This window comes from Alligator mississippiensis, chromosome 2 (assembly GCF_030867095.1).
Source record: "Alligator mississippiensis isolate rAllMis1 chromosome 2, rAllMis1, whole genome shotgun sequence".
Lineage (NCBI taxonomy): Eukaryota > Metazoa > Chordata > Crocodylia > Alligatoridae > Alligator > Alligator mississippiensis.
In genome coordinates, this window is record NC_081825.1 from 228,251,411 (window position 1) to 228,276,720 (window position 25,310).

Consider the following 25,310-nt stretch of genomic DNA (forward strand, 5'->3'; position numbering starts at 1 on the left):
GAAAATATCATTATGCATTCTGTTAAAACTACTTCTTCCTGCCTGATTCCAGGGAATTACTGCAGGCCCAGTGATGACATACTTCCCCAATGAAACTATTATTGTAGATAAGTGCCTAAAGTTAGGCTGTAGTTTGAAGGGCAAATACAAGGTACTGAACATTGAACTTCTCTTGGTTTCAATGGGCGGTAAAGGTGCTGAGCACCTGCAGCATCAAGATATAAGACATAAAGTTATTTACTGTCCTACATACTTTAATCAGCATGTTTAGTGACCTGTGCCACTGTTTAGTATTCTTAAATAAAAATCAAACTCTTTGATTCAAAGCTGCCTGTCTGATCTGCTTTGGTCTCCTGTATTATGTCTTTACTCTCTGTTCTAGCTGCCTTAACAATTTTTATTATATTTTCTAGATAGTCTTATGGAATCTGTATCATGAGCTTGAATAGAATCTTACATCTTCTATATAACTCATGGACTGCTTGTCATGATACTTCCTATGTGTATTTCAGGATGTGGTAAACATTTTATTGTTTTGATAGTCTATGACCATGTAACCAGAGATCCATATGCTACTGTAATGATTTCTGATTTTTTAATACTTACCATAGTCAAGAATTTTTAACATTCTCCTAACACCACTTGGATTCTTGTTTATGGAATTCAGTAAAGTTGGTGCGTACTTTGCATTGCTACTGATCCTTAGGGCCTAAATCTCTGTTACTTTGCACTTTCTGCAGTAATGTATCTGTGCTAAGTGGTTATAAGATATTGTTTGCTTTACAGAAGTGCATAGAGACTACAGTTAAGGACATGGGTTGTCCGATCAGCTATGTTTAAAGTAAGGTGGGGGTATAAAATAGCATGAATGCGTGGTAGATACTGAATTGGTAGTATTTACATCCCCTTTGTACTCTCTTACATGGGTGTAAAATGATGGCACAAGCTGCAGGGCAGTATTGACCTCCAATCTTTGAGCATGGACAAACACGAACTCCATATGCTTTCAAAAAAGGAGGGAGCATGCTGCAGCTTGGGAGTGCACACAGTCCATGTTACACTCATTACTATATATGCATGCATCTGTAACAATACAAGTGAGCTAAATAGCTTCACCCTTAACTTGGGATGAAGTAGTTAGACTTGGAGTGTTTTTTCTACACTGGTACAGGCTTGTGTACACCTAATTGTTACTGTTACAGCATAACAGCTGCTGCAGCTTCCACTCCCCTTTTGAAACTGCTCCAAGTATCCCAATTCATGTTTTGTTTAAGTTCTTGGTGACTTGGAGTGCTGTAGACTCCTTTGTAGTGATGTGCTTTCCCTATTTTATTCGATATTTTATTTATTTCCAGGGTAGTGAGAAGCTGGGAGAGAGATGAAGTATGGATAAGGTCTAGTAGCCTCTTCTCTATGCAAGTGACCACACTTTTGAGTTGTTACTGCAGGAACACAATTGAGACTAGTTTGGGAAACAGCTGTCTATCATACAAGTACCAAGGCTTCATTATAGCAAATTTTATTAAATATATACAAGTTATTACTATTTAAACATAATAAGTATCATTCCAAGATCTGCAAACGTCTCTCTAGCTGTTGAGAGCTGCAGCAGAGCCTGTATTAATGCTAGTTTCAAAGCTGTAAGCTAATGCAGTGTCACAGGGTGACACGGCATCACCTTTGAAGGCAAAACTTCAACAAGTTGTATTCTTTAATTACAACACAATTGAACAAATATTTTCTGACAATAATATATTTATACATTTCTTAAATTTCCCAACTCTGTCCAGCTTGTTGGATGGAAGCAAAGAATTCTGTTATCTTTAGGATTCTCAGATGCTGAAGAAGGGAATTCGTACCAAAACATCGGATGTTAAGGGCCCTGTAAAGGTAGAGAGGTGGGCACAGGAAGAAAAGAGAAAGATGCGTCCATCTCCTCTACTGGCATCCAGCCAGGAGGTCGTAATATATTTTTCTTGCATAGGCTCCCAAGACCTGTACTCAGTGAGGATAATGCTTCCTATCGCTGCTTGCCCTTCCCATCACCTCTCCACTAAATTGGTAGGTCAGCTTCTTCTTGACCTTCTTGACTTCCCCTGTCTTGCCATAGTTTCTCAAAGCCCGTGCCATTTTCTGGTAGGTCATTTTCTTGCGGTTACCCTTCTGGATGCCCCAGCGGTTTGCCAGTGCCTCTTTGTGTTTGGAGGAGAACTGGAAAGTGCCTTTTTCCTTGTCTACCCACCAGATGCTGTCTTTCATGTCTCCATTGCGAAGAAGGTCCAGAAGGAACTGGTACAGACGGATTTTTTTCTTGCTGCCTGTGTGAGAGACAAAGAGAGGTGGTGAGGAGAATACTTCGGAGCTTCAGTTGTGTTGCATGGAATGGGGGAGTTTGTACAGTTTGTGTCATTTTTCCTTTTTTCTCTAGCTAACATGTCAATCACATATATTCTTCAATGTGCAGCAGCTACAGTAGTGAATCCCAGTGCAGTGTTGGGTGATCTGTTGCTCTAAGCAGAAAACAGAGCTAGGAATTCCAGAGATCTAATTTCAGCTCTGACACTAATTTGCTCTGCAGCTTCAGGCAAGTGATTTAAAGCCTGATTCACAGAGGTGCTGAGCATACAGATTTGTACTGACTTCAAGTAAAGCTGTGAATGCTTGGCCACTCTGCAAATCAGGGCCTTAGTTCTCCCATCTGCCTACCTACCAGACATGTTGTGAAGACTAATGCCTGTGCAAGACTTCTAATATATAGTGCACTATATTAATGCTGTGAGTTGTCTAGTAATTTAATATCAAGTTAGAAAAGGTAGGAATATGGAACTAAGGCTCTGATCCAAGGCCTGCTGTGGTCCCAACAACTTTACAGGGCTTTGGATCAAGCTCTGGGACAGGTGTGCTGGATTTAGGAGAAGAAGCAGGGCTGAGTGACTGGTCAAGATGCACAAATTGTAACATCCAGAGAAGAGATGAATTCAGAGCTGCCTTCTAGAAAGGAATGGGATGCAGTAAGCTGGAGGGCAGTGGGGAATGGAAACCAGTAGTGTAGAGACATGTCTGGGCACCAGGGGCAAGGGGGAAGTAGCAGCTTCCAGTTCATGATCACAAGTGTGTGGCTACCAGCAGCAGCTTCTTTTTCTCACCCTTCCCTCCCCCTCCAGTTGGTGCCTGGGGCAGTTCCCGTGCTGCTCCCTAGTTATGCCACAGAGGGAAACTGTTCCAGAAGGCTGGTACAGTGGAATCAGAGGATTAAACGGCAGAGGAAAGAGCCAAATTGTAAATGGGAAGATGCTGAATTAGTAAGCAGAGCAGAGGAAAAAGGCAAGAGTACATAGATATGAAATCAGGGATAGATAAGGATTTGGCCATTAAACATTCAGCAGACAGGAAGTAGGTGAGGAGACAGTGGAAACTAAAGCTTACAAGCTTAGTTGTTTTTACAGCATCATCCATCAACACCATATCAATGCGATCTGCACATGTAGCCTCTTTTTGTTTACTAACCTGGTTCTCCATGCATAATCCCAGGAGTTGGGTCTACACCATCAGTCTCCCCATCTGATACCTCCAATGGTGGGCTCTGCCTCTCCATGTCTTCCTCATCAGAACTGGGCTGGTGTGGAGATGGGTACTGTAGGCACATCCGGGGCAAATAGGAGACCTGTAGGAGAGGGGAAGAATGGTGGAAGGAGAGAGGCAAAGAGAGGGGAACCAAGTGAAAAGGGTAGGGGTGGCGGGGAGAGTCACAGAGAAAGTGAGGAAAAGTGACAGGTATACGAGATTATTTAGGACAATAGCCAGAGACTTAATTGCTGCAATTCAAAATAAATATGAAGCAGTTTAAACTTATTTATCTGATATTCTGCTGTAAAAACTGTCTTCTATAATCTAGCCCCTCTAAGAGAGGGTGGAATAAAGCAGATCAGTGGAGACAGAAGCAGATTTTAGTCTACATTCTCTAAACCTATATAAATCATGTCAGTCCTCAGTGTCTCAGTTTTCTCACTTGTTAAGTAATCCTCCCTTTCTAATCCATGTGATGATCTTCATTGTCAGTCCTCACTGTCAAGGATGATTGTCTTCCATGAGTATCTTATCTGTGGGTCTGAAGGTGGCTGATGAGACCGATCCAGGATTGACAGACTCTGTTGCAACTTGGGCACATGTTTCCATGTAAGGTGCATGGCTCCAGATTCTTGATTCGGTCCACAACACACTGGTTCTGCCACTCCTGCTTTTCCATCTCCTGTTGCAATGAGGTTTCATAGTACTGAGATCCTTGCAACAGATTCTTCCCCTATTTGGGGTGATCCTAGGTGATAGTTTCCCATGAATTGATGTTGATGTTGAATTTTTTCAAGTTGGCCTTGAGGATGTCCTTGAATTACATGGTGCCTGGTCAGGAACAGGGTAGAATTTATCTCTGCCACTGCTCATTTGGCATCTGGTGCCTTAGGGATCATAACCATCTGGTATGAGTTAATGCACAACAGTGCTGGAGCAGATACACCTTGGGAAGGAGACAGCTGAAAACAACTCTTTGATGGCTACCCCTACTTCCTGTGCTAAGCAGATCTCTGTGCAGGAAAAAATCTGGACCCTTTTCCTTTTCCTCTTGGGATAACAAGGCATTGTGGTATATCACATTACTCTGGATGAATCACATGGAAGTCAGGCAGGGGAGATATAAAAGATCATGAAAATGGTTAACAATAAGGGAAGCTATAGTTTGGTTCTGTGCCACCAATGGAAGGACATTACTATGGGAATCTAAGTATGGCTAAAAGCAGGGAAAAGTAAGGAACTCACAGCCTCCTTTCTATAAGAACTCCCACCAGTTCAAATATGGTACAGGTGAAATATTCTAAACTGGTGGCTCTAGAGACAGAGAGATAAGACACTCCTCCTTCTCTCCAGCATGCATGGAAGATAGTGTCCTGCGTGTGACACCATTACCCCAGTCATAGGCGTTGGATAGGGGATGGATGGTCAGTTTGTGATTCACAGCACCCACCCAACATTGAACGCCTGATCCTTTTCTGATGAGTCTTACATGAGCCTGAAATGTCCCAATAAGTTGTGTGCAAGTGGTTAGTTGAAGGGTGCAGCAGCTGGCGGTTAATGAGTCGGCAGATTGGCTGTAGACGAGCATGGCAGGAAGGGCCAGGATTGGGTAAGAGTGTGTGTAAGTTTCCTGTCAGATCCCCAAGAGTGAAACTCCAGCCCTCACCACAGAGTCACCTTTAGCATTTTACAGTTAAACAAGCTGCAGCCTCAGGGGTAGGAAAAAAGAGAAAGATGGGGGGAGGGAACTGGGAGTGGACTGCTGCCACTTACAGCAGACAAATGGTCCCTCTGGAGAGAGAGAGATTACAGAAGCTCAGGGTAGGCAGAACAGAGAAAAGAAAATGATGCCTGCAGGAAGAGTGGGGAGAGGGGAGTGAGATAGTGCTGTGGAGGAGGGAGGGGGAAGAGTACGGGTCCTCCAGTGGAAAGGTATGAGAGAAGGTGCACACAGTGCTTCAGGGAGTTGGGTGAGCTGTCCTGATGCTACATAGATTTCCATTTCTGCTACATTTTTGGTAACAGTGATTGCACCAATGTGTGAAATTCAGTATGTGTGATATGTCCAATGTCCTGAAGATATTATGCAATAAGTCACAATGTTCTTGCTGGGGTGTTTTCAGAGACCTATTAATGCAATCATGGAGAGGGGAAGACTTTAGAAACTGCTGGCTACTTTCCACATACTGCTGCTACCTTGGAGCTACTGTTCTCCATTTGTCATTTTCCTTTGTCCACTCCTCTTCACAAGTCCCCTGTGCATTCTTTCCTTCTCTTCTTAAGCAGCCTGTCTTTTTCTTCACATACTGTCTGTTAAGAACTGTTATGAGCAACCTGGAAAGATTTATTCAAAAAGACTTGCCCAAGAACAACTTAGATCTCAAATTGGAGAATGACATGATAGCTACAAAAATTAGGGGCAAACTTTTGGTTTGTCCCTTCTTCAAGAGCATATTATTGTTGTGATCTTACATGACAACAATGGATGTGGTAACAGGCACATTCAGTATAAGGACAAAAATGTCTCCTGCTTCTGTTTCCCTGAAAATGTTTTGGAATAACTGTTTTTTGTGATGCCTATTCTTTTAGCTCCCGCACCAGGAATTGAACCCACGCTCTCCAATACTAACTGCATGAGCAGCTGCAACTTGAGTGAAACAGCTAAAACTCCAACCTAGAGGCGGTGATATGGGCCAAACACTTCACATTCTCTGCAACTTTGTATAATGGTAGACCCATGAGATGCATTGACCAGGAGGTTACAGTTGCGGCCCAGATAATGTTTTGGAGACGACTTGGACAGAATAGAATTAGTCATATGCCTTTTGTCCTGAAATCTGTGATGATGGTTGAGTAGAACAAAACAGTGGGATGAACATAATTCACCTCTGCTGTTCTCTGGTGCTGTTTAGGAAACTGGCCAGGGTCCGTTCTAATTCTCAGTCTTGACTTGGATCCAGTCACTCTGCTGCGGCAGCTTGTCTGAGAACTGGGACCTGTACAGCTTGAAATTTTACCAGAGGCTGGTTTCCTAGGAGGCACTTTTTGCCAGTCTCTTTGTCTGTGCCTGATTTTCTATTTGCACCTGTACTGGAGGTTCTGTATTTTTCCATACTGTTGAAACTTTATTGAGATCTCAAATTTAGGGGGCTTTGCAATAGATAATTTTTCTGCTGGTATAGAAATTAGCCCCCCCACAATTCAGGATATTTTCTAGTATGCCTTTTTTTAATCAGAAATATATACCTATATATCTATAGGCATATATATCTATAGCTATACATATGTATCCTGTTTACTTGGAATAGAGATGGCCAAAATATCTAACCTGTGTGCAAGCAAAATCTCAACTATGATATCATTGTGGCCAATAAGAAGCTCCCTTTCTGACCTTTGATTTTGCTGTCTTTCATGTATTTTGTATACAATTTGGATACTGTCTGCCCCTAGGAAACTCCTTTTTCTCAAATCATGCAGTTCTCATTATTCTCAATAATAAGCTTGGACAAGTTCCTGGGGACCTGTGTTTTAATCTTCAACTGCTAGTCCCCTTTAGCCGGCTGCTGTGCAACATAAGGGAACTCCTTATGGATTCAGACGTGCTTAGTGTTCATTAGACCCAGGTCCTTTGCTTTTCACTGCAGAAAGTGGTTGTGTTTAAGTGACTTAGTGCTCTCAGTATAAAATCCTAGTACAGAAAAAGCACAGTATTTTGTGTCCTTTCTACTTACAAGGTAAAAACCTAGGTGCTCTGACCTCTGTTGTTTCAATGCAGAAAAATTACTTGGAATCTGACTCCCTTTGGAAACACTATGGGTTATCCCCTTGTAAAATCACCAGAGCTGGTTAAAAAATTCCAAAGAAACTTAAAAAAAAAGAAGAAGAATTTGCAATATCATTTAAATTAAAACATTTTTGGAGACAACGTTCTGAAGCAGTCCTGCCTGGCTCCTTAGGAGCTTGCCTGCCAGACAGGCTCTGAGTCAGGGACAGTAGGGCTTCCTGGCCCCTGAGCCCAGGATTCCATTCCCTCCTGCAGCAGAGAATTTCAAAGTTGTTGGTCTTTGTTCTGAATTGTAATGAAACCAGATCTTGAAATCCCAAAGTCCTCTGTGCAGTCAATTACCTTTTTACACACAGGTCTGAAAAGCGTATCTCTTTCAGCAATTAAGGCATTCTGTGAGTCAGGGGGCTGATGACTGGTTGTGTGTGGCCAGACATTATTCAGAACTTTAGACCAGGACCTCTGTTTAATCCTCTCCCTGGAATGTGTTATATCAAATGTTCATGAGCAGTAACTCTTACCATACAATTGACTAATACATTTGGCATAGCACTATGCACTCTGATGCCCCTTGTTCTCTGCCCTTTATGCCATTCTGACTTCTGTGCAAAGGTTGAAAATCATACCTGGTGGTTCAGCCCAATATGTGGGGCAGGGAGTCCTGAGTCTAGAACGTGCATCTGCTCAATCTCCATGTGCCGGTACAACTGCTGCAGCTGTGGAGGCTGTACACTCTGGAGTTCTGTGAAGTGATTGTCCCCAAAGTTCTCAAATTCACTGTGCATGTGATGTGGATGATAGTCCCAGTAATGCTCTAAGGAAAATAAAAACAATTCATGTGTTAATGGAGGAATAAGAAGCCTGAGCATTTATCTGCTCTCTTAGTTTTCTTATGCTCCCCACCCCTCCTAGTGACAAGCTTCATAACCAGGCCTGCTTGTTTTCAGTTCCGATCTACATTGAGCCTTCTGTTGGTAAAATCTCCTCTCTCTGACCTCTGATATACTTTGGGGGGGATTCAGTCATCTTAAAGCAACTCCTTCACTTTTATATATAATTTTGAAATGAAATTTGAAACACTCCTCAATTTTAGATTATTGTCCACTTCATGCTGTCCCCAAATATCCAGTGATCTTCAGAATTTTTGTATCAACTGTGCACAATTCAGAATCTGACAAGGGAAAGTTGGAGGCTTTGTGAGTTCAGTTTCACTTAACGCTATAGTAATTTTATACACAAATTGTGTGCACTCCGTTTTTAAATTTGTCTTTAAACATTTGAATTGATGGATCTTCCATGATGTCTCTGAAGATGTATTCTATAGGCTTATATAGCTCATTGTCAAAAGCCCTTTCTGACATTCAGCTTGAATTTTCCTTTTATTTCATACACCTTTTCTTTTAATTCTCACTCTCTGTAATGTCCTGAACCAAAATCAGTTTCATCTCACCCTTCACTTACTTGCAGATCACTGTCATATATCAATCATCCCACACAATCCCAGCATGTCCTTAATTATCACTTAACCCAACTGTATGTATTTAGCTCTTAATCTTTCCATATTATTCAATATTTCTAGCCTCCTAATCATGTGTTTACTCTTCTCTGAATGCCCTCCTGCCTGCCAACATCTTTCTAATAATGTGATGGACTGATCTGAGCATGTTGATCCAAGTGTAGGTATCCAGGTACTTAAGTCTCCCATTGGCAAATAAACCCCAAGTTTAAAAAAAGAAGAAGAAATGTCTCTCGTCCTTCCCAGCTTGTAAGAGAAATAGCTTGATTAGGATTTATAGGGGAGGTTTTTTGGTATTTTTGCTTGTTTTTGTACGTATGAGTGACTTGTGTCTACATTTGGGTGTGGCTGTGTGAAAAACTTAGTGAGGCAAAACTAAGTTAAAAAGATAAGTTTTGCATTTAGTTGTAATGGCAGTGAGATTGGGTTTTTTTAACAGAGATGCGTTCAATAATCTGGTCTGAGTTCCAGTGAAAAATCTGTCACCCATGATCAGAAGCCTTTGTCATGGGTTGATAGTTGTTGCAGTAGAATATAGCTGCTATAGAAGCTATAGTAGTCACTGTGGGAGAGGCAATCTTTTGGGTAACAAGGGACAATCTGACAGAGGGCTTTGAAAATACAGACACCATTTTTGAACAGGATTGTCTTCATTGAGGACAGTGCGTTCACAAAAAAAATATATAGCAAATAGTACAGGAAAGGAGAAATAATCTATCTTTGTCTCCTCATAGGAGTGGTAAGGGTCTGTAGAAATTCTTTATGTCTGAGTCTCTCTACCAGACCACTTTTTGCTAGCAACCTTTAAATTTCTTCCTTTCTACTTTTTCTATTCAGTGTCACTCTGTTTGGGAGGGGATGAATGGGTATCTATAGTAATAGCCAGGGAGTAGATGGGTTGACTCACTAATTGTACTTCTTGACCTTTTTGTTGGCTAGCATTTTCTACAGACAACAACTGGAATTTGACAGAGTCCAAAAGTCAAAATTTTCAGAGATGAAATATGGTGGTGATTTCTTTATACCTTGCAATGTGAGAGAGTTTTACTTCCACTTGAAAGAGGAAGTGGTCCCTGTAGGATACAGGAGGATCCTGAAGTTTTTTGGTTACATCTAGCCTGAGAATCCAGTCCATGAGATAGCAAGTTGTGTGAGAGTGGATCCTAGGGATTACCTAGACTGTTCTTATAGGAGGCCTTGGACTATACTATCAGAGGCATCTTTACCTGGTTAGGAGACTGACCTCTTTCTTTTCATGTGAAACTAAGTCAGTGGGATTCAGTCTTTCACCAGGCTAATCTGCTGCAAAATTCCATACCTGCAACTGACATAAAAGCCACATGGATTTTCCATTTGGCCCAAAAGGCAGTAGCCTATTTTCTATGTAATAAACTAATGTGAGCACATTACAGGAGTGTTCTGCACTCTCTGCTGGTTCATTCATTAGATTGTTCTGGATCTGCTTCACCATTCTAGTACTAATCTTTAAAAAGTCATTAATGGACTGGTTCTGGGTTTTCCAAAGATCAACTCTATGTGGCACATTGCAGTCATTGAGATCAGTTGAAATGTTGTGGGAAACAGAGCTCAGGAAGAAATACAGAGAGGATAGATGCCAGATGTGTTCACTCACAAGTTTTTTACACTGGAGTTTCCCACCATCAGTGACTAGCTTGCTGAAGAGACAGGAATTTACAATTCATATGCAGCCTTTATGATCTTCACTCCTAAATAAGATGATTACCTATTCTCTCAGCACATGGGCTTGAATTTTTCATAGCAGTTCTTGATTCTGTGCCTCTGGCTGTCTCTTTATTTGTTGGAACCTGTTTCAAGGCTTCTGCTACCTTCAGAACTCTCCTCTTTAGGTTTTCTTTGACCGGTACACTAACTTCAAGATTTCTAATTCCTATCCCAGCTAATCATTGTCATACTTTGCCTACTCAGACATGGATTTCATTTTTACTTGGATTCTCTGATGCTGAAGTACTGTAAACAGTATCTGCATTTCAAACCAATGATGGTAATGTGAATAATGTACCATTTTGGAAGTTAAGCACTGTAGCCACATACTGCAGATATGTAACAAAACTGCTCTGGGTCAGATGTTACTGTAGCATGATATGTGTCTCTCTGAATGTGAAATACTGCACCCAAATATTCAACAACCACTGTGGAGGGAGGACAGCATTTCTTTTTAGTGAATTATTTATCAGTGAGCTATTTATAATTTAATTCTGCTCCTCAGGGGGAAAAAAAGTTCCTTAATTCAGTACATTTCACTGACAGTAAAAGGTAAACTATTTCTCTTGCCAAATAGCCCTACAATTATTGTGTTCTAGTGTTGATAGGTATGTTGCACCATGTCAGGTGCCAGTAGTGCACAGCAGAAGATATAAATATCTGCCTCTACAGATATATCAGTTGAATTGTGACTCTTTTCTTTTATATTTTTGTGGATCTGAAGTTGGTTATGAGGTATAGTTGTTCTATAATGTTCACCAAGATACAAAAGGAGAGAGAAGAGAGAAGAAAGGAGAAAAATAATCTTAAAATGAAAGTGTCTATTTTGTGGTTCAAGCTCAATGTCAGTAAAAGTCAGGTTAGGTCTACACACAGGAGTAATTCTGAGAAATTTCATTTGAAGTGAAAGAGGATGTGAAAAAAATTCTCTGTTTTAGAAACATGGAGATCATATTTGTTTTGGTCTTTTATGTAGTGAAAGGTTAAAGGAAGGACAAGTGATGAGTCCTGAACTCCTCTCATTACACAAAAAGAAGGTGTTTTGGTTGCACTGGTGGACTGAAAGGCTCCATGCTTATATCCAATATAGAGATGATGGTTTTGGTCTGCATGTGAGAAAAATAGTTGAAGAATAGCTCCTCCTTTATTCCAGGGAAGATGACATTCTCTTGTCTTTTCTAGATGAGTATTAGCAAGACACGCCAGTAAGATGTAAAGTCAGCTACAAATAGGTATCTCAGCAAAGAAGAGTCACTGTATCTTGTCTCTCTCAAGAACCAAGCCAACGAAAACCCATAGAGGAAATAAGAGAGAATACTGAGGGATGCTGCTTTTTCGGTTCTCTACAGAAACACTCCCTGCTCAGTGAAATGCTGTTTCCCGAATAATTGTGGCTCATCTATAATGATATCAGAATCTCACTACTTCTCACATTACTAATTAACAAAACTGATAATTCCAGTTATGCCAATGCAAAACATTCAGAAAGTATTTGTCAGGACCCAAAACATCATGAGATTGCTCATTGTCTTTCTTTGTCTGTCTTTATATATATATATATCTATATAATATAAATAATCATTATTAGGTTCTTTCTACTTGTCTGTTGGGTTTTGAGCCTTTAGAGCTTTTCTTCAATACTACAGAGGCTGGAAACCTTATTTTGTAAATGAAAGCTAAAATTCTTATGCAATCAAATTCCTCCAGAAACAGGGGCTTTAAAGCCTGCCCCCACCCCAACAAATATCATGAAACCAGTGATAATATCAGTGATAGTTGCCAATACTTAAATTTATACATCTATGAACTCCCCTCAGAAAAAGAATACATCTAGTGATTCAATAGCTGGATTTATTTTAAAATTGTTCACTCGCTACATTTATTACATTGACTTAGGTGCTATAATCTCACAGTGATGGGTGTATGTTAGTGAGTTTCTGTTATATGCTCTTCAGTATCTCCTTAAATAAATATGCAATATGGCAGAAACCATAGTACCAAGAAAATGTATGGAACAATACAGGTACCTGGATAAATCTCCTGTAGTTTGTTCTTCACAATAACATTATTTTTCTAGTAGTGGCAGAGGTATAGTGTATCATTACAGCAAGATATTTTGACTTTTTTTTATCTGTTTCTAGTCAGCAAAGTCAGAATGAGTATTCATTTTGTCTAGCAATATTTATTTGACAGCCTCGCAAGAGCATTAGTCTTAAGATTTTTTTGGTTGGGCTTGCAATACTTTTTTCTTTAGATCCACCACCAGCTTTGAAGTTTCCCCAGTACATCCTGCAAAGGCCTATCATTGATGATTTATGATACTTTTTGGAATATACTTCAAAGTTAACTGGCCCTTCACAACTCTGCCCTTTCCTACTTATTTGTTTGTGTTTTATATCATGTTCTCATTGTTCTTGTTTTTTATCAATCCCTACCTCTTTCACCTTCCTCAATGCCACCAGCCCCCTGTTTATCCACTTCTACCACAAAACCTTTGCACATTCTTTCACATCACTCCTTACTTCCTTGAAGCAGGTTGTAAGGCATCTTTCCTCTACTCCTTGACATCCTTCTTCAAGACCTGCTACTACTTCGATGCTTATATGAAGATGGCCAAATTGAGGCTAGTTGATATCTATAGCAAACAGCAAAAAGAGTTGGTGCATATGCTTTATTCCTTCCTATTACTCTGTGTTTGTTGCTTGGTGTAATATTTGGGTTGTCTGTGGTATATTGTGGGTGTTATCTTAATACAGATAAATAATAATTTATCTGATATGTATGTGGCAGGATACTTAGTTGCTATACTCCTCTCCAAGCACTGGTAGAACTGAATTGAAGGCCTGCTTCTAGGGCAGGAGTGTATGAATAGTTGTAATCATTTAGAAAAGTTAGCAAGAGACAAATGTCCATGTAAACTGGAGACCTGGGAGACCTGTGCTTAAGCGATTCGCTCCTTAGCCATTGGAAGTTGTGTTGTGCATTCTGGTGAGATTTAGGACTTGTAAACATCTGAACAGAAACTGAACAGGTTTTGGAACAGCCTTCCATAGGAATAGCAGAGGCAAAATATTAAGCTAATTTTAAGATGGAGTTTGATAAGCTTATGATAGGGACTCTACTGCTTGATTGTTTATGACATCAGGGGATTATCATATCATATGTTTTGACATAAGGCTTTAAAAATATTAACTACTTAATTGTTATAGCCACTGTGAGATGCACAAGTCCCCATTTCATGGATATGGAACTGGAGCCACCAAGAGGTTAAAGTCAACATTTTCAAACATAGGTATATTAAATCACCTGAATCTGTACATATTAATTACCTAACTCAGGGATCTTAACACCCTTTTGACCGTTTTGACTAATGTCACTTGATAAAGGCTATACATGGTAGATGCATCAAAACAGGATTACTCTGTAGTGCTCAGTCTCTTATTTAGTCCAGAATAAGGAATTTCACATCTGGTCTGTCAATACAACCTAAAGTACAAATTTAGGTAAGTGTCTTTTTCAATTAAATGCCCAATGTACAAGGCTATAGGTTGTAGCCATGTTGGTCTAAGGACATAGGCAGACAAGGTTCCTTGGGTGAATCTGATATCTTTTATTAGACCAACCCAAGTGGTTGGAGAATAGTTATTAAGCAAGCTTTCGGGTTCAAAAACCCTTCTTTACTTTTCATTCCATCCAGGAAGAGCGCACACCAACTGCTGAAACTTCCTTAGCCTGACGAAGGGTTTTTGAACCCGAAAGCTTGCTTAATAACTATTCTCCAACCATTTGGGTTGGTCTAATAAAAGATATCAGATTCACCCAAGGAACCTTTTCTGCCAATGTGCAAGGCAACTTTCTGCAGAAACTTGCTGTCTTATTTCATTTCTTTTGTTGCCATAGTACCTTGTGCTGTCAGTGTGCTAGCTCTTTTATAAAAAACATAGTTGAAGACTAATTATTCTGTGAATGACAGCCTTCCAGGGAAACTCCCAAGAATTTCAGGAAGTGCTATGATTGGTACAATAAGAGGTGCTTTTCCTTCTGACTCAGTACTGACTCCAGTGTTCCAGCACAGTGCCGGCAGACTGCTGTGCTCTGGAAAGAGGTGCGAGTGATTTGATAGCTGGTGCTGTCCCCCTGACTCAGTGCTGAGTCCACTATCCCAGAACACTTTAAAATACTTAAAAAAGAATATTATCCAAAAGGATAAATATTAATATAATATTATTATATTAATAATAATTATGTGACTTCTTTCCAACAATAATAATGAAGGACCAGCTCAGTTAGCATTCTAACATTTTTCCTGTATTAATATTATTAATATCAAAGGGGTATGATTTTGGCTCTTCTAGGTTCTAACACTCATGAGATATTTAGGCAAACACCATAGCATAGCCCAGGTTTAATCGCAGGTTTAATGGTATTTGTAAAATATAGGACTCCCTGGAATAAAATCCACCAAAAAAACAAGAGGTCCTTCAAGCTGTAGGAAGCACCAGAACATACCTCCTCTTCACCACATGTGAGTTAACACAATAAACTGTCCTATTGCATGTTTCACAGTAAAACAACTTACATCCAATCACTGGTAAGGTAAAAAGAAAAGTCACATTTAACCAGATTGAAAGAGAAGAAGTTTATCAGGGTCCTGGAGGGATTCTGAAGGTTTCAGTAGGGGCAGCAGCCAGGAAAGCCCAAGAAGGTAGAATGGATTATGTGAGGTTGAAGGCAAGCAAGAACTCGGAGAAACAGACTTGAAATAGAAAGAACAAATGGGTAAATTGTACAGATACTCTCTCAGGAGAAAGTCCCCAGGAGTGATTGAACCCTGGTTGTTCCCAGATTATTTTTCTCCTGGGCCAGCCATTTTTACTCTGGAAGAAAAATCCTGAACTTCTGTACACTTGTGGTTTCTCCTGGGAGAGCAGCGACTCTCAGGAGACACTGAATGTCTGTATGAGGCCTGAGTAATCAAAGCTGAAGACAAGTGTGGCAGACACTGAAGTGAAGTCAGACAATTAGGATAACACAAATCCAGGTCCAGGGAGTTCTGAAACCAGGAGAGCGATTTGGATTAAGAAATGGATAGAAGACAGTGAATAGAATGAAGGATAGAGGTGATATGATGCAAAATTCTGCATCTCCTAGAAGCTCTACATATCATTTCCATGCCTTTGAGGTTTCTCTTCTGTGATACACCTGCTAGACTGGATCAGTGTCATAGTGCTGAATAAATCAGTATTATTATTAATTCAGAAGCACATGCATTTACTCCATAGATCATAGTGACATATTTGCTCATAACAACACAAGATATGCCATAATGGGTCAGACTACAGGTCGATTTAGCCTAGTAGTCTGTATATCACAGTGGCAGAAAATGGATGCCAAGGAAAAGAATATTTATCCAGACTCGCCTACCCAGACTCATCTTTCCCCTTTCCCTCTTTCCTTACAGTTCCGGGGTCCTAGGAAGGCTATGTGGAGGCTATGTCCCTAATCATTATGTTTATTAACCACTAAAGGACCTGTCTTGCATGAATTAGTCCAATCATGCTTTGAGCCTGTTTAAATTATCAGCCTCTATATCATATTATGGTGGAGTGCCACAAGTTAAATACATGCTATATGAAAAATAACTTCCTTTTGTTTGCTTTATACTTGCTACTTAATTCATGGTATGTCCCTTATTTCTTGTATTGCAAGAGAGAACAAGTAGTAAACCCCTATTTGATTTTTCTATGCCATGAATGATTTATGGAAGCCTCTCCATATCACTAATATTTTTGTTGCCTTTCACTGTACTTTTTCTATTTCTGCTATATCTTTTTCCTTTCCTGAAGGCCCTCAAACTCCTTTCTTGAGTATCCTAGGATGTTGCATGCACCAAAGAGATATTTTTTTTAACTTACCACCATGACTGTCTCCATCACTGTTGAGATATTGGTAATAGTCATGGGGCTGTCGGTAGAGGTCTGACTCATAGGTTACCATGTCTTCAGAGGGCTGCAGAGAGAGGAGGAATAATTAGACCTGTGAGCAATAGCAAAGCTGCTTTGCAGATCAGTCAGGGACAGAGGAATACCAGGGCACTGTCTTCAGGGAAGGTAAGGGGAAAGTAGGGGCTTCAAAAATTCTTGTTATACTAGTATGGAATAAGAAAAAAAAACAGAAACCAAAAAGTGCCTGAAAAAATGGGAGCTCACCTCCTGGGGTCCAATGGGAAACAGCAGTGCTGCTATCTGGAAATCAAAGGCGAAGGAACGTATTTATCCTGCTCTGTCCCCTTGTTTATTGGGGAAAAATAATTCAAGAACTTGTGTAATGCTGTCAGAAAGGTCTGATTTTGGGCATAAGCATAAGCCAGGACTCTCTTCTACCAGCATGGGTTTCCTTAGGTGAACCTCCAGTACTGGCAGACATCTGCTGTCCTTCCTCCCCACCACTGTGGGCAAAAACCTGCCCTAAAGGTTCATGTGGGTGATCCCGATGAGTGGTGCTGTGGTTTGTGGCTCTTACTGGTTGGACAGAGGGGACTGACAGTGCTGGGGCCAGAGGATTTAAACATTTTTTCCTCATCATTTGTCAATTACCAGTGATTCGAATAAAGCATTTGCATTGTTCTCCCAAAAATGTAATTTTCAGGATAGAGAAACAAACACTGGATCCTAAGTATGCATATTATATTACTAATTAATTGTGCATCTTATTTAGTTTATCAGTATTTCATTTTACTCTACTCTCTCCCCACTTAAGAACTAACATTTCAGAGGCTTTGGTCCCCAAATGATTACCCCTGCTAAGCTCTTTATTTTGTTTATTTTCCTGTCCCATCTGCCAAAGGAGGCCAGATAGTATGAGGAGACATGCTCATGAGCTACAGAGGAAGAACTCTTCCATGATTCCTTGCAGCCCAAACACTCCTGGTGCCCTTATATCAGCCCAGACTCCTTGGAGCCAAACTCTCTTCCCTGATCAAGTAGTCTTAAGAAGTACATCCAAAATCTCCCAAAGGCCATCTACCCTCAAGCCAATCCAAGGGAAAAGGTGCAGGGTCCCATCCTAAGTTTTAGGCAACTGGCAGAATCTGATATCCTTTATGACTTTTGCTGTCCAACTGAATATCTGGGTTCCTAAAAAATGTCCCCCTATGCTTCCTCTTCAGTTGGATGACTGACAAGTACTGGTGCTTGGCATCTTTTTCCTTCAAAACTAAGATCTAAAACAGGTCATCAAACAGAAAGGGCTCAAAGGACTGATGACCAACACTACAGCAAACAAAAGAAACCAAGAATGGCCAAAAAATATAGGGGGAAAAAGCCCAAAAGCTTCTAGATCCTCACCTTTTCATGAGTCCTATCTCCTCCTTTGAAGAAGGGATTTCTCAAATTTGGCTTATGATAACACTAATCCAGAGAAGCAGGACAGGTTTGCTTTTTTCCCCCCACCTTCCAGATGTTTGAGACTATGGGGTATAAGTTGATTGCTGCCAAGAGCTATCAATAGAGAAAGATCTAACAGAGAAAGAGGTTGAGAAGGGTAGCAAGGGCCACATACTGCCCATTGAGAACTAGAACAGTATTGCCATTCCGATGCCTTCAAAGAAGTCATAAGGGAGGAATGTGAAATGTCAGGGAAAGGGATTAAAAATCAGGTGGCAAAGCAATTACGTTATATAGTGTCCTGAAACCCAAGTTTTCTTTTGTCCAGGGTCAGTCCTTTCCTAGAAAAGGACATAGTGATTTTCTCATTGAGGGGTATTTCTTCTCAATTGAAGAAAATGACAGAAGCCAAAAAAGATAAAAATCACTCTTAGAAGGAATTTGTAAACCTTTCCAAAGCCGCTTAGAGCTTCAGTGGTAACCATGTCCTTTGTGTTCATCATCACCTGTTAGAATTTCCTGGTGAACTGACCTAAGAAACAACAACTAGAACCAATGAATGCAAAGCAACATTAAAGAAACCAACTCATCCATAGATTTCCTAAGGCAGAGATGGCCAGCCTGTGGCACACATACCACAAGTGGCACAGGCAGTCTCAGTGTGTGGCAGGCAGCAGGGGATAGGCAGCACAGCAGCAGACAGGGCATGAAGCAGAAAGCTAAGCAACAGATCAGGCAGAGGAAGGGAACTGAAGTGGCAGTGAGGGAGGGTACAGGGCTTAATGTGTGGCGTGCCTGCCAAAAATGTTGGCCCCCACTGCCCTAAGGCTATGGCAGTGGCAGGTAACTCGCTGGCCAGCCGTTAACTTCAGCTCTGAATGTTGGTTATTTATTTCAGGCAAATTTTCTGTCCCAAAGTTCTCAGATAGGATTTTGCTCATGAAAAAAATGTAGTACTGTTATGCAGCAACAAGGACAAGATAGTAATAAAAGTCCAAGAACAATTGAAAGCTTTCGTGCAAAGGCCAGGCCAAAACTTGACTCACTTACATCGGGGTAAACTGTGTCTCAGAACATCAGAGAAAAACCCAGATCAGGGAATGGGTATAGGTCTAGATGGTAGAATATCCTACTTAACAGATTTTAGACAGGTAGATATAAGAATGCCAAAATCTTTTTGGAAATCCTTGTTTCCCCTTCCCATTTTTTCTTCATTCCGTCTCCAATCACAAGTGACTTAAAACATCAAGCCATCTTGATTTCTTAATCTACAGTTTGGGTTATAGAGTGATCCCTCAAGGCAAAAGCTGGTGAAGATCATTTTCTTCATCATAAGAAAAAGAAACCAGGTCCATCTTAAATTTCAAGGGATAATCAGGTTGATGAAGTTGCAGGGGGGGGGGGGTCTAGCTTTCACTTTCTCTGCAGTTTAACTCCCCGTGTTTCCTTTCTATAAATTCATACTTCCTGGCAACAATCATATCAGCAAGAAAAAAAAAAGAAATATCTAGCTTTATATGAACCATACAGCTTCTTTTTATCCAAGTCATCTGAGTAACCAGTGCTCATTTTTTTCCAAGTGAAAACATATCACATTCTAACCATAAGAAATTCTATTGGAATACTAAAAATTATACCAATTATTTCAGTTAAATATCTTTGTTTCCTCTTACTCCAATTACTTGAGACTTAAGAGTTGTCAAATCCTCAAAAGCTAAATGCTGTACCATTGCAACATATTTAGACACAGGTAAACAAATTTCAGAAGTTATAACCTACTCAACAATGTTAAAAGTAGCATCCTGGGCAGAAAGGGCAGCCTCCTGGGACATAAAAAAAGAAATTATAATGCTTTACAAGCTTTACTATCACTTCTCTACAGAAAAATCCTTTGGTAAGAAGAACTAAACAGAGGCCCCAAAATAGAGATGTCACTACTAATTTCAGGTAAGGTAGAGAACATTTCTATTTCCTTGTTGATTCTTCTTCCATAATAATTTTCCTTTCTGCTTGTTATACCCCACATTAGCAAGTGAAGTGAGAATGGAAACACAGTTTGTTACCTGATGATTTCTGTTCTGTTCTGGGACTGACCTCTCCCAAGGAAGAGGATCCAAGGAAACTCCAGACTCATGTGGACAAGTCTGAGCTACCATCTATAATTGAGGAAGATTGGTACTGGCCATATATCTTGGACAAAGGAAAAGGTTAGACCCAGAAAAGAAATCATCAGGTAGCAGATTTTCCATATTCTGCCATTTCAGTTTTAGTGCGGTTTTTGAGAGCCAGTAATCTCTCAAACACTTAGACTTAGGAATTAATTATTTCTATCTTCTGAAAGCTAATAGTACAAGTTAAGATGTGTCATCTACCAGTAGTTCTAGCTGTAGTGATTCTCAAGATGCAGTCAATTGAAATCCAAGAAAGAAATAAAGTAGGAGTAAAACAGATAAGAGAGAAATTAAAAACAGATAAGAGAGAAATCAGAATAATAGGAAGATTCTGATGACAGACTCACAGAAATTACAAAAACTCAGTGCTTAGAAGTTAGGTACCTAAATAAAACCAACATATTTTTCAGTTACTATGCTAACCAGGGTCGTAGCAAGGTGGGAAGCAAGCGGGGTGACTGCCCTGGGCGCTGAAGGGACTCCAAGAGGTGTGCCCAGCTGGGGCGGGACACGGGATGGAGCTGCAAGCGGCTCATTTGTAGGGCCATGGAGATGGGGGTAGGGGGCTCCCACCACTGCGTGCACCCTCGGGCAAGCATGGGGTGCCATGCGTCCCCTGGATCTGCGCATGGGGAGAGGGCAGGCTGCGGCTGTGGGCTTTGCCACGGGTGCCAAAGTTAATTGCTACAGCACTGATGCTGACTGATTTGAAAGGTACTGTGCATGCACAGCATCTCTGAGTATCGGGCTGCTTTTATTTAGGTGCCTAATTATGGATTTAGAAGCCTGACTTTAGGACATCCTATTTTGAAAGTGTGGCCCTTAGTTTCTCTTCCTTGTGGTTAGTAAGAGTTCCTGCCTTGAGTTTCCTTCCTGATTGCTCATTCCTTGGACCAAGAAAAATATCATTATTAATCTTTTATCTCATGTATTCTGTAATAATCTGCCCCTGACAAGGTACTTAATATTAACCACTTTTCATCGTGGATACCTTATCTGCATGGCTGGGATAAAGGATAGATGACATTCTACAATAAATGTAAAGACTTTTTTGCCTTTTGTGTACTAAGATTATATTTGATGATCTGTATCACACAGAAAAGATTGGAGGATTTATTTATCCTTCGAAGAAAACATCTCAAAGATCCCTCCCTAAACCTCAGTTTAGTTTTTGCTTTAAGCTTCATTAGAATATATATTTTTCTGTTGTTAGGAAAATATAAGAGTTTTCACTGAACCTCCTTCCCCTTTAGGCCCACCATGTCCTGCTGTGGCAACTTGGCCTCCCCACAAATACCCACCGTGAGCTAGCCTACCTCTGGAACCCCCCCACCCACACAGCCACACGTTTCACCAGATTGCTTTAAGTCATTATTTATTCCATTACAAGCATTGATTTGACAATTTTCTCCAGACAGGAACCAAAAAAAGGCATGTGTTAGACTGTAGTCAGGAGACTGTAGTCAGGTAGTCACGTAACTAATTTTAGTTTATGTGGATTATGATAATTCCATAACCTATGAGAAAGAGTGACAGGAAGTTTTTTCAGAAACCAATGAGCATCTGAAGCTCTCCTTTTCTACCCAAGAGCATCTTCCTGTTGCAAACAAATGTTCAGCAAATGCATAAATCTGCATATGCCACTGCTATTATTAAAGGGAAAGTTGCTCCACTTTATCCCTTCACTCTGCGAACCTAGATAAAATTGTTGTAATAACAGGAAAGCTGTTTAGATGGAGGTCACTGGGTATCAGTGAGAAGGGTCCAATTGAAGGGATACAACTGCATACCAAAGATAACCTGAATATTCTTTCCTGCGACTAAGATTTTGTCAGATGGTTTTAGCAGTTTATAAATTTACTGAATTCTGGTTTATTTATTCTTTATCATGACATAACTATTCATTGGTAAGTGATGCAGAAATACCCAACTTTTCATGATTTGAAGCTGAGACTTGTTTTATGGCCAACACCAGCTTTATTTGCTTGGAAAAATATAGAATAGACTTTTTCTAAAAAGGATGAGAAATTATCCTTTAGGCCATCATACACTGGAAATGCAGTTTTTTTGAACAGCTGTATCTGAAGGTTCATAGATTCATAGATTCATAGATGTTAGGGTCGGAAGGGACCTCAATAGATCATCAAGTCCGACCCCCTGCATAAGCAGGAAAGAGTGCTGGGTCTAGATGACCCCAGCTAGATACTCATCTAACCTCCTCTTGAAGACCCCCAGGGTAGGGGAGAGCACCACCTCTCAGGTTTTTCTTACTCTGTCTCTCAAAAAAAAATCACAGCAAAACTGCTGACTCTGTAGGTGGCTGCTTATGGCTTGGGTATCTAGAGAAAAAGGATTGACCGTATCTAGAGAAAAAGGATTGACCTTTTAGGGATTTCTGCCTTAGTATTAAAACGGCTGAATCCTCTAATGTACTGGAGGACACTAGTTTGATTCTTCCTGCTGTGTCTCCCATTAATTGTTTAACCATCAAATTTAAAACAATTTCAACCAGCATTTTCCAGACTGAGGCTAATAGTTTTCTTGCAGAATCAAGAGGGGAGACAGTTACAGCCCTATCTTCAACTGAAAGAGGAGGGGCAGAAGAGGGAAGTGTTGAAGTGTCATTTCACAGAAACCCTCCAGTTTCCACAAACAGGCTAATTTCTGTCCCCAAGAACAGCCCCAGTGGGCACAGCTATTTATAGTGTTGCCATGTGGGCTTAAATTTTTGCTGCCCAAAACAATGTAATTCAAAACAGGTTTAAAAAACGTAGAAAAATGCAGAGTTCCCCCTTTTTGAGCATTTTAATCGCCTATATATATAAAAAATAATTTTTCTGTCAAGTGTTTCAGTAAGATATGAAGCCACTTTCACTACAAATCCTCCCCCTGGACAGGCTTATAGATAACATTCTCATCTGAAAAGATTAACAAAGCAAGTTAGAATTATGGCCTGACGGTGTTAGAATTTCACTTCATCCACACATGGGGATTTGAGAATACAAGAAAGACTCCAGAGAAAATCTGTTACAGGTGAATGAGATCTTAGATTAGACAGGAGAACCCTCTTATTTAGGTTTGGGTCATTTTTGTGGCAGTATTAATGAGAGAATGTACAATTATTAAATGACCTGAAAAAAAGCCTAGAAATTACTTTATAGAGAGCGACAGAAATTGAAATATTTTATTCACTCAATTCCTTTTCAAATTGTTTTTCTGACAAATTCACACACAGAAACACTGGACTATGATGCTGGCAACAGGGTGCAGTAAAAAATAGAATTTTATGGGCTTCCACTTTAAAGCAGCTAATGGATCTAGGGGCTCCAGTCCGAAAAATGCTGCCACAGCAGGTGCAGAAAAGGTCCTGTTGCAGTCACAAATATTTTGACATCATCATGGATGCCAACAGCTAGAAGCAATTAAAAGAGTTACCTTTTGAAAGGGTAGGAAAGAGATGGCTTTAGCTTTCCTTAAGGGAAGCATGTTACAAATCTTACTAGAGTGACTCTGGGACTTCACTGTATCTCCGAAGTACACATGGCACTTACAGTAAAGTATCTACCAAATAAAATACAAAGTAAAATTCCCTTCCAAAGTAAAAGCTGACTTCTCTGGAACTTCTGCAGAGTCAACCAGTTTACCCAGGGCCACCACCTACCCATTCCACTTTACAGACTTCTCATTACAAAGCTGATATTTTTAATTGGAGATTAGTGAGACAATTTTCTTAACAAAGTACGCTTCCCCAAATAATTTGAAAATAACATTGACAATATAACAAAACTTAAAGGAAAAAAGGAGAGAAAAGTTCATATAATCATACATGAAAAAGGTGCAACTTTGGAAAAAAATGAGGGAATTAATTGACAGTTTAATTCTGAGCAGTCCATTTGACATTTTTATAGTCCAAACAGAAAAATGTTCAGCTCTGCTTAACACAATGGGGTGGGGCAAAGCAGCAATGATTTGAGATTAACCCAAGCACAAATTCTAATTTTACTTAACCTAACAATCAAAAATGTGAAGGTACAACAGAAGATCTAGAAAGGCTGAATCTAGAAGTCAGACTTCTGTCTCTACAAATAATACACAGCCTTGAATTTTCCAAAATATAAAATCAGCATTTGTCCACTTTTCTCTCGATGCCTGGCAAATATTTTAAATATTTAAAAGCACATTGAAATATCTGTTTATGAATAATTATAACCTCAAACAAAACCTATTTTTATATCACACAGTCAGCTTTGGAGAAAAGTCTTCCTGGCTTGTTACACTAATAAAATAAAATATATTATAAGATTAGTGTATGAAACCAACTGTAAAAGTTCAGAGAGGAAACATTAGCTTCCCATTCATTAGAAAACTTGTCACCAGCTTATATATTGACTTCCAGGCATTATTCACACAAAGAAAAAGAGGCATTTTCAAGTCGTAAATCCAAGTTTGGTTTGCCTTTTGTCGCTGAACCCAATGAGCCGATCCCTAATTGGAATTAATCCCAGATACTCACAGGGGGAATGAGGGGGAATCCTTCCATTTTGCAAGCTTGCAACATTCAGCCAACTTCTTAGCGAATGTTCTGACTTCAATTTTCAAACATCCAGAAAACTGACTTTAAAAATCACATCAAACAAAAAATACAACAAAAATGAGATCCTTGGACTCCTTGAAGTCCCCGTACTGTGATGGATCTCAGGATGGGAGAAAGGCCCTACCACATTTTCATACTTTTCTCTAATAGGTTCTGAGGTGAGGTCCTTTCCTACTTGTATCCGAAGTTCCTGATTTTATCAAATGTCTGTAGAAGTGAGATAGTGCTGGGGCTCTATCTGCTCAGCATGACGTAGGCCTCACCCCTTTGCATAAATCTGAATTCAAGAAGCAGGAAATCTGTCACTAGGCAAGTACTTACTACATAACGAACAGGACAGCGCTCAAGCATGCTCTGGTACTGTGTATGATCAACTGTGAAAAACTGAAGTGCCTTCATACAAGTAGAGTTTGAGGCATAATGGAGTCACTGCTGTGTAGTTTAAAGCAGTAACACTAGTCTGCATTAATGTCAACCCCTAAATCTAAAATGACAGGAGTCTGAAGTTTGCATTATTACCCTGTATTACCCTATAACAGTATGCCCTGTT

The 25,310-nt window shown here is 40.0% G+C and overlaps 1 protein-coding gene across 2 annotated transcripts; it reads right to left on the reverse strand.

The window, feature by feature from the left end:
- Positions 1–1,503: 1,503 nt before the first annotated feature.
- On the reverse strand, positions 1,504–24,968 carry SPI1 (Spi-1 proto-oncogene). Of its 2 annotated transcripts, XM_006267782.3 has the most exons (5): positions 24,680–24,968; positions 16,526–16,619; positions 7,978–8,165; positions 3,508–3,664; positions 1,504–2,318 (listed from the first exon to the last, which is right to left on the reverse strand). In XM_006267782.3, exons 1-5 carry the CDS (start codon positions 24,722–24,724, stop codon positions 2,002–2,004), a joined length of 801 nt encoding a protein of 266 aa, XP_006267844.1. In that variant the 5' UTR covers positions 24,725–24,968; the 3' UTR covers positions 1,504–2,001. The 2 variants fall into 2 exon arrangements, with proteins under 2 accessions (XP_006267844.1, XP_019332174.1); XM_019476629.2 differs by lacking the exons at positions 16,526–16,619; positions 24,680–24,968 and adding an exon at positions 13,133–13,235.
- Positions 24,969–25,310: the final 342 nt, after the last annotated feature.

Coding starts and splice junctions, on each gene's coding strand:
- SPI1 (XM_006267782.3), bottom strand. CDS start 24,724: ATGTTGCAAGCTTGCAAAATGGAAGGATTCCCCCTCATTCCCCCT. Junction 8,166..16,525: donor TGATGGAGACAGTCATGGTG/GTAAGTTAAAAA, acceptor TATTTTCCTTAG/AGCATTACTGGGACTATCAT. Junction 2,319..3,507: donor GATTATGCATGGAGAACCAG/GTTAGTAAACAA, acceptor TCTCTCACACAG/GCAGCAAGAAAAAAATCCGT.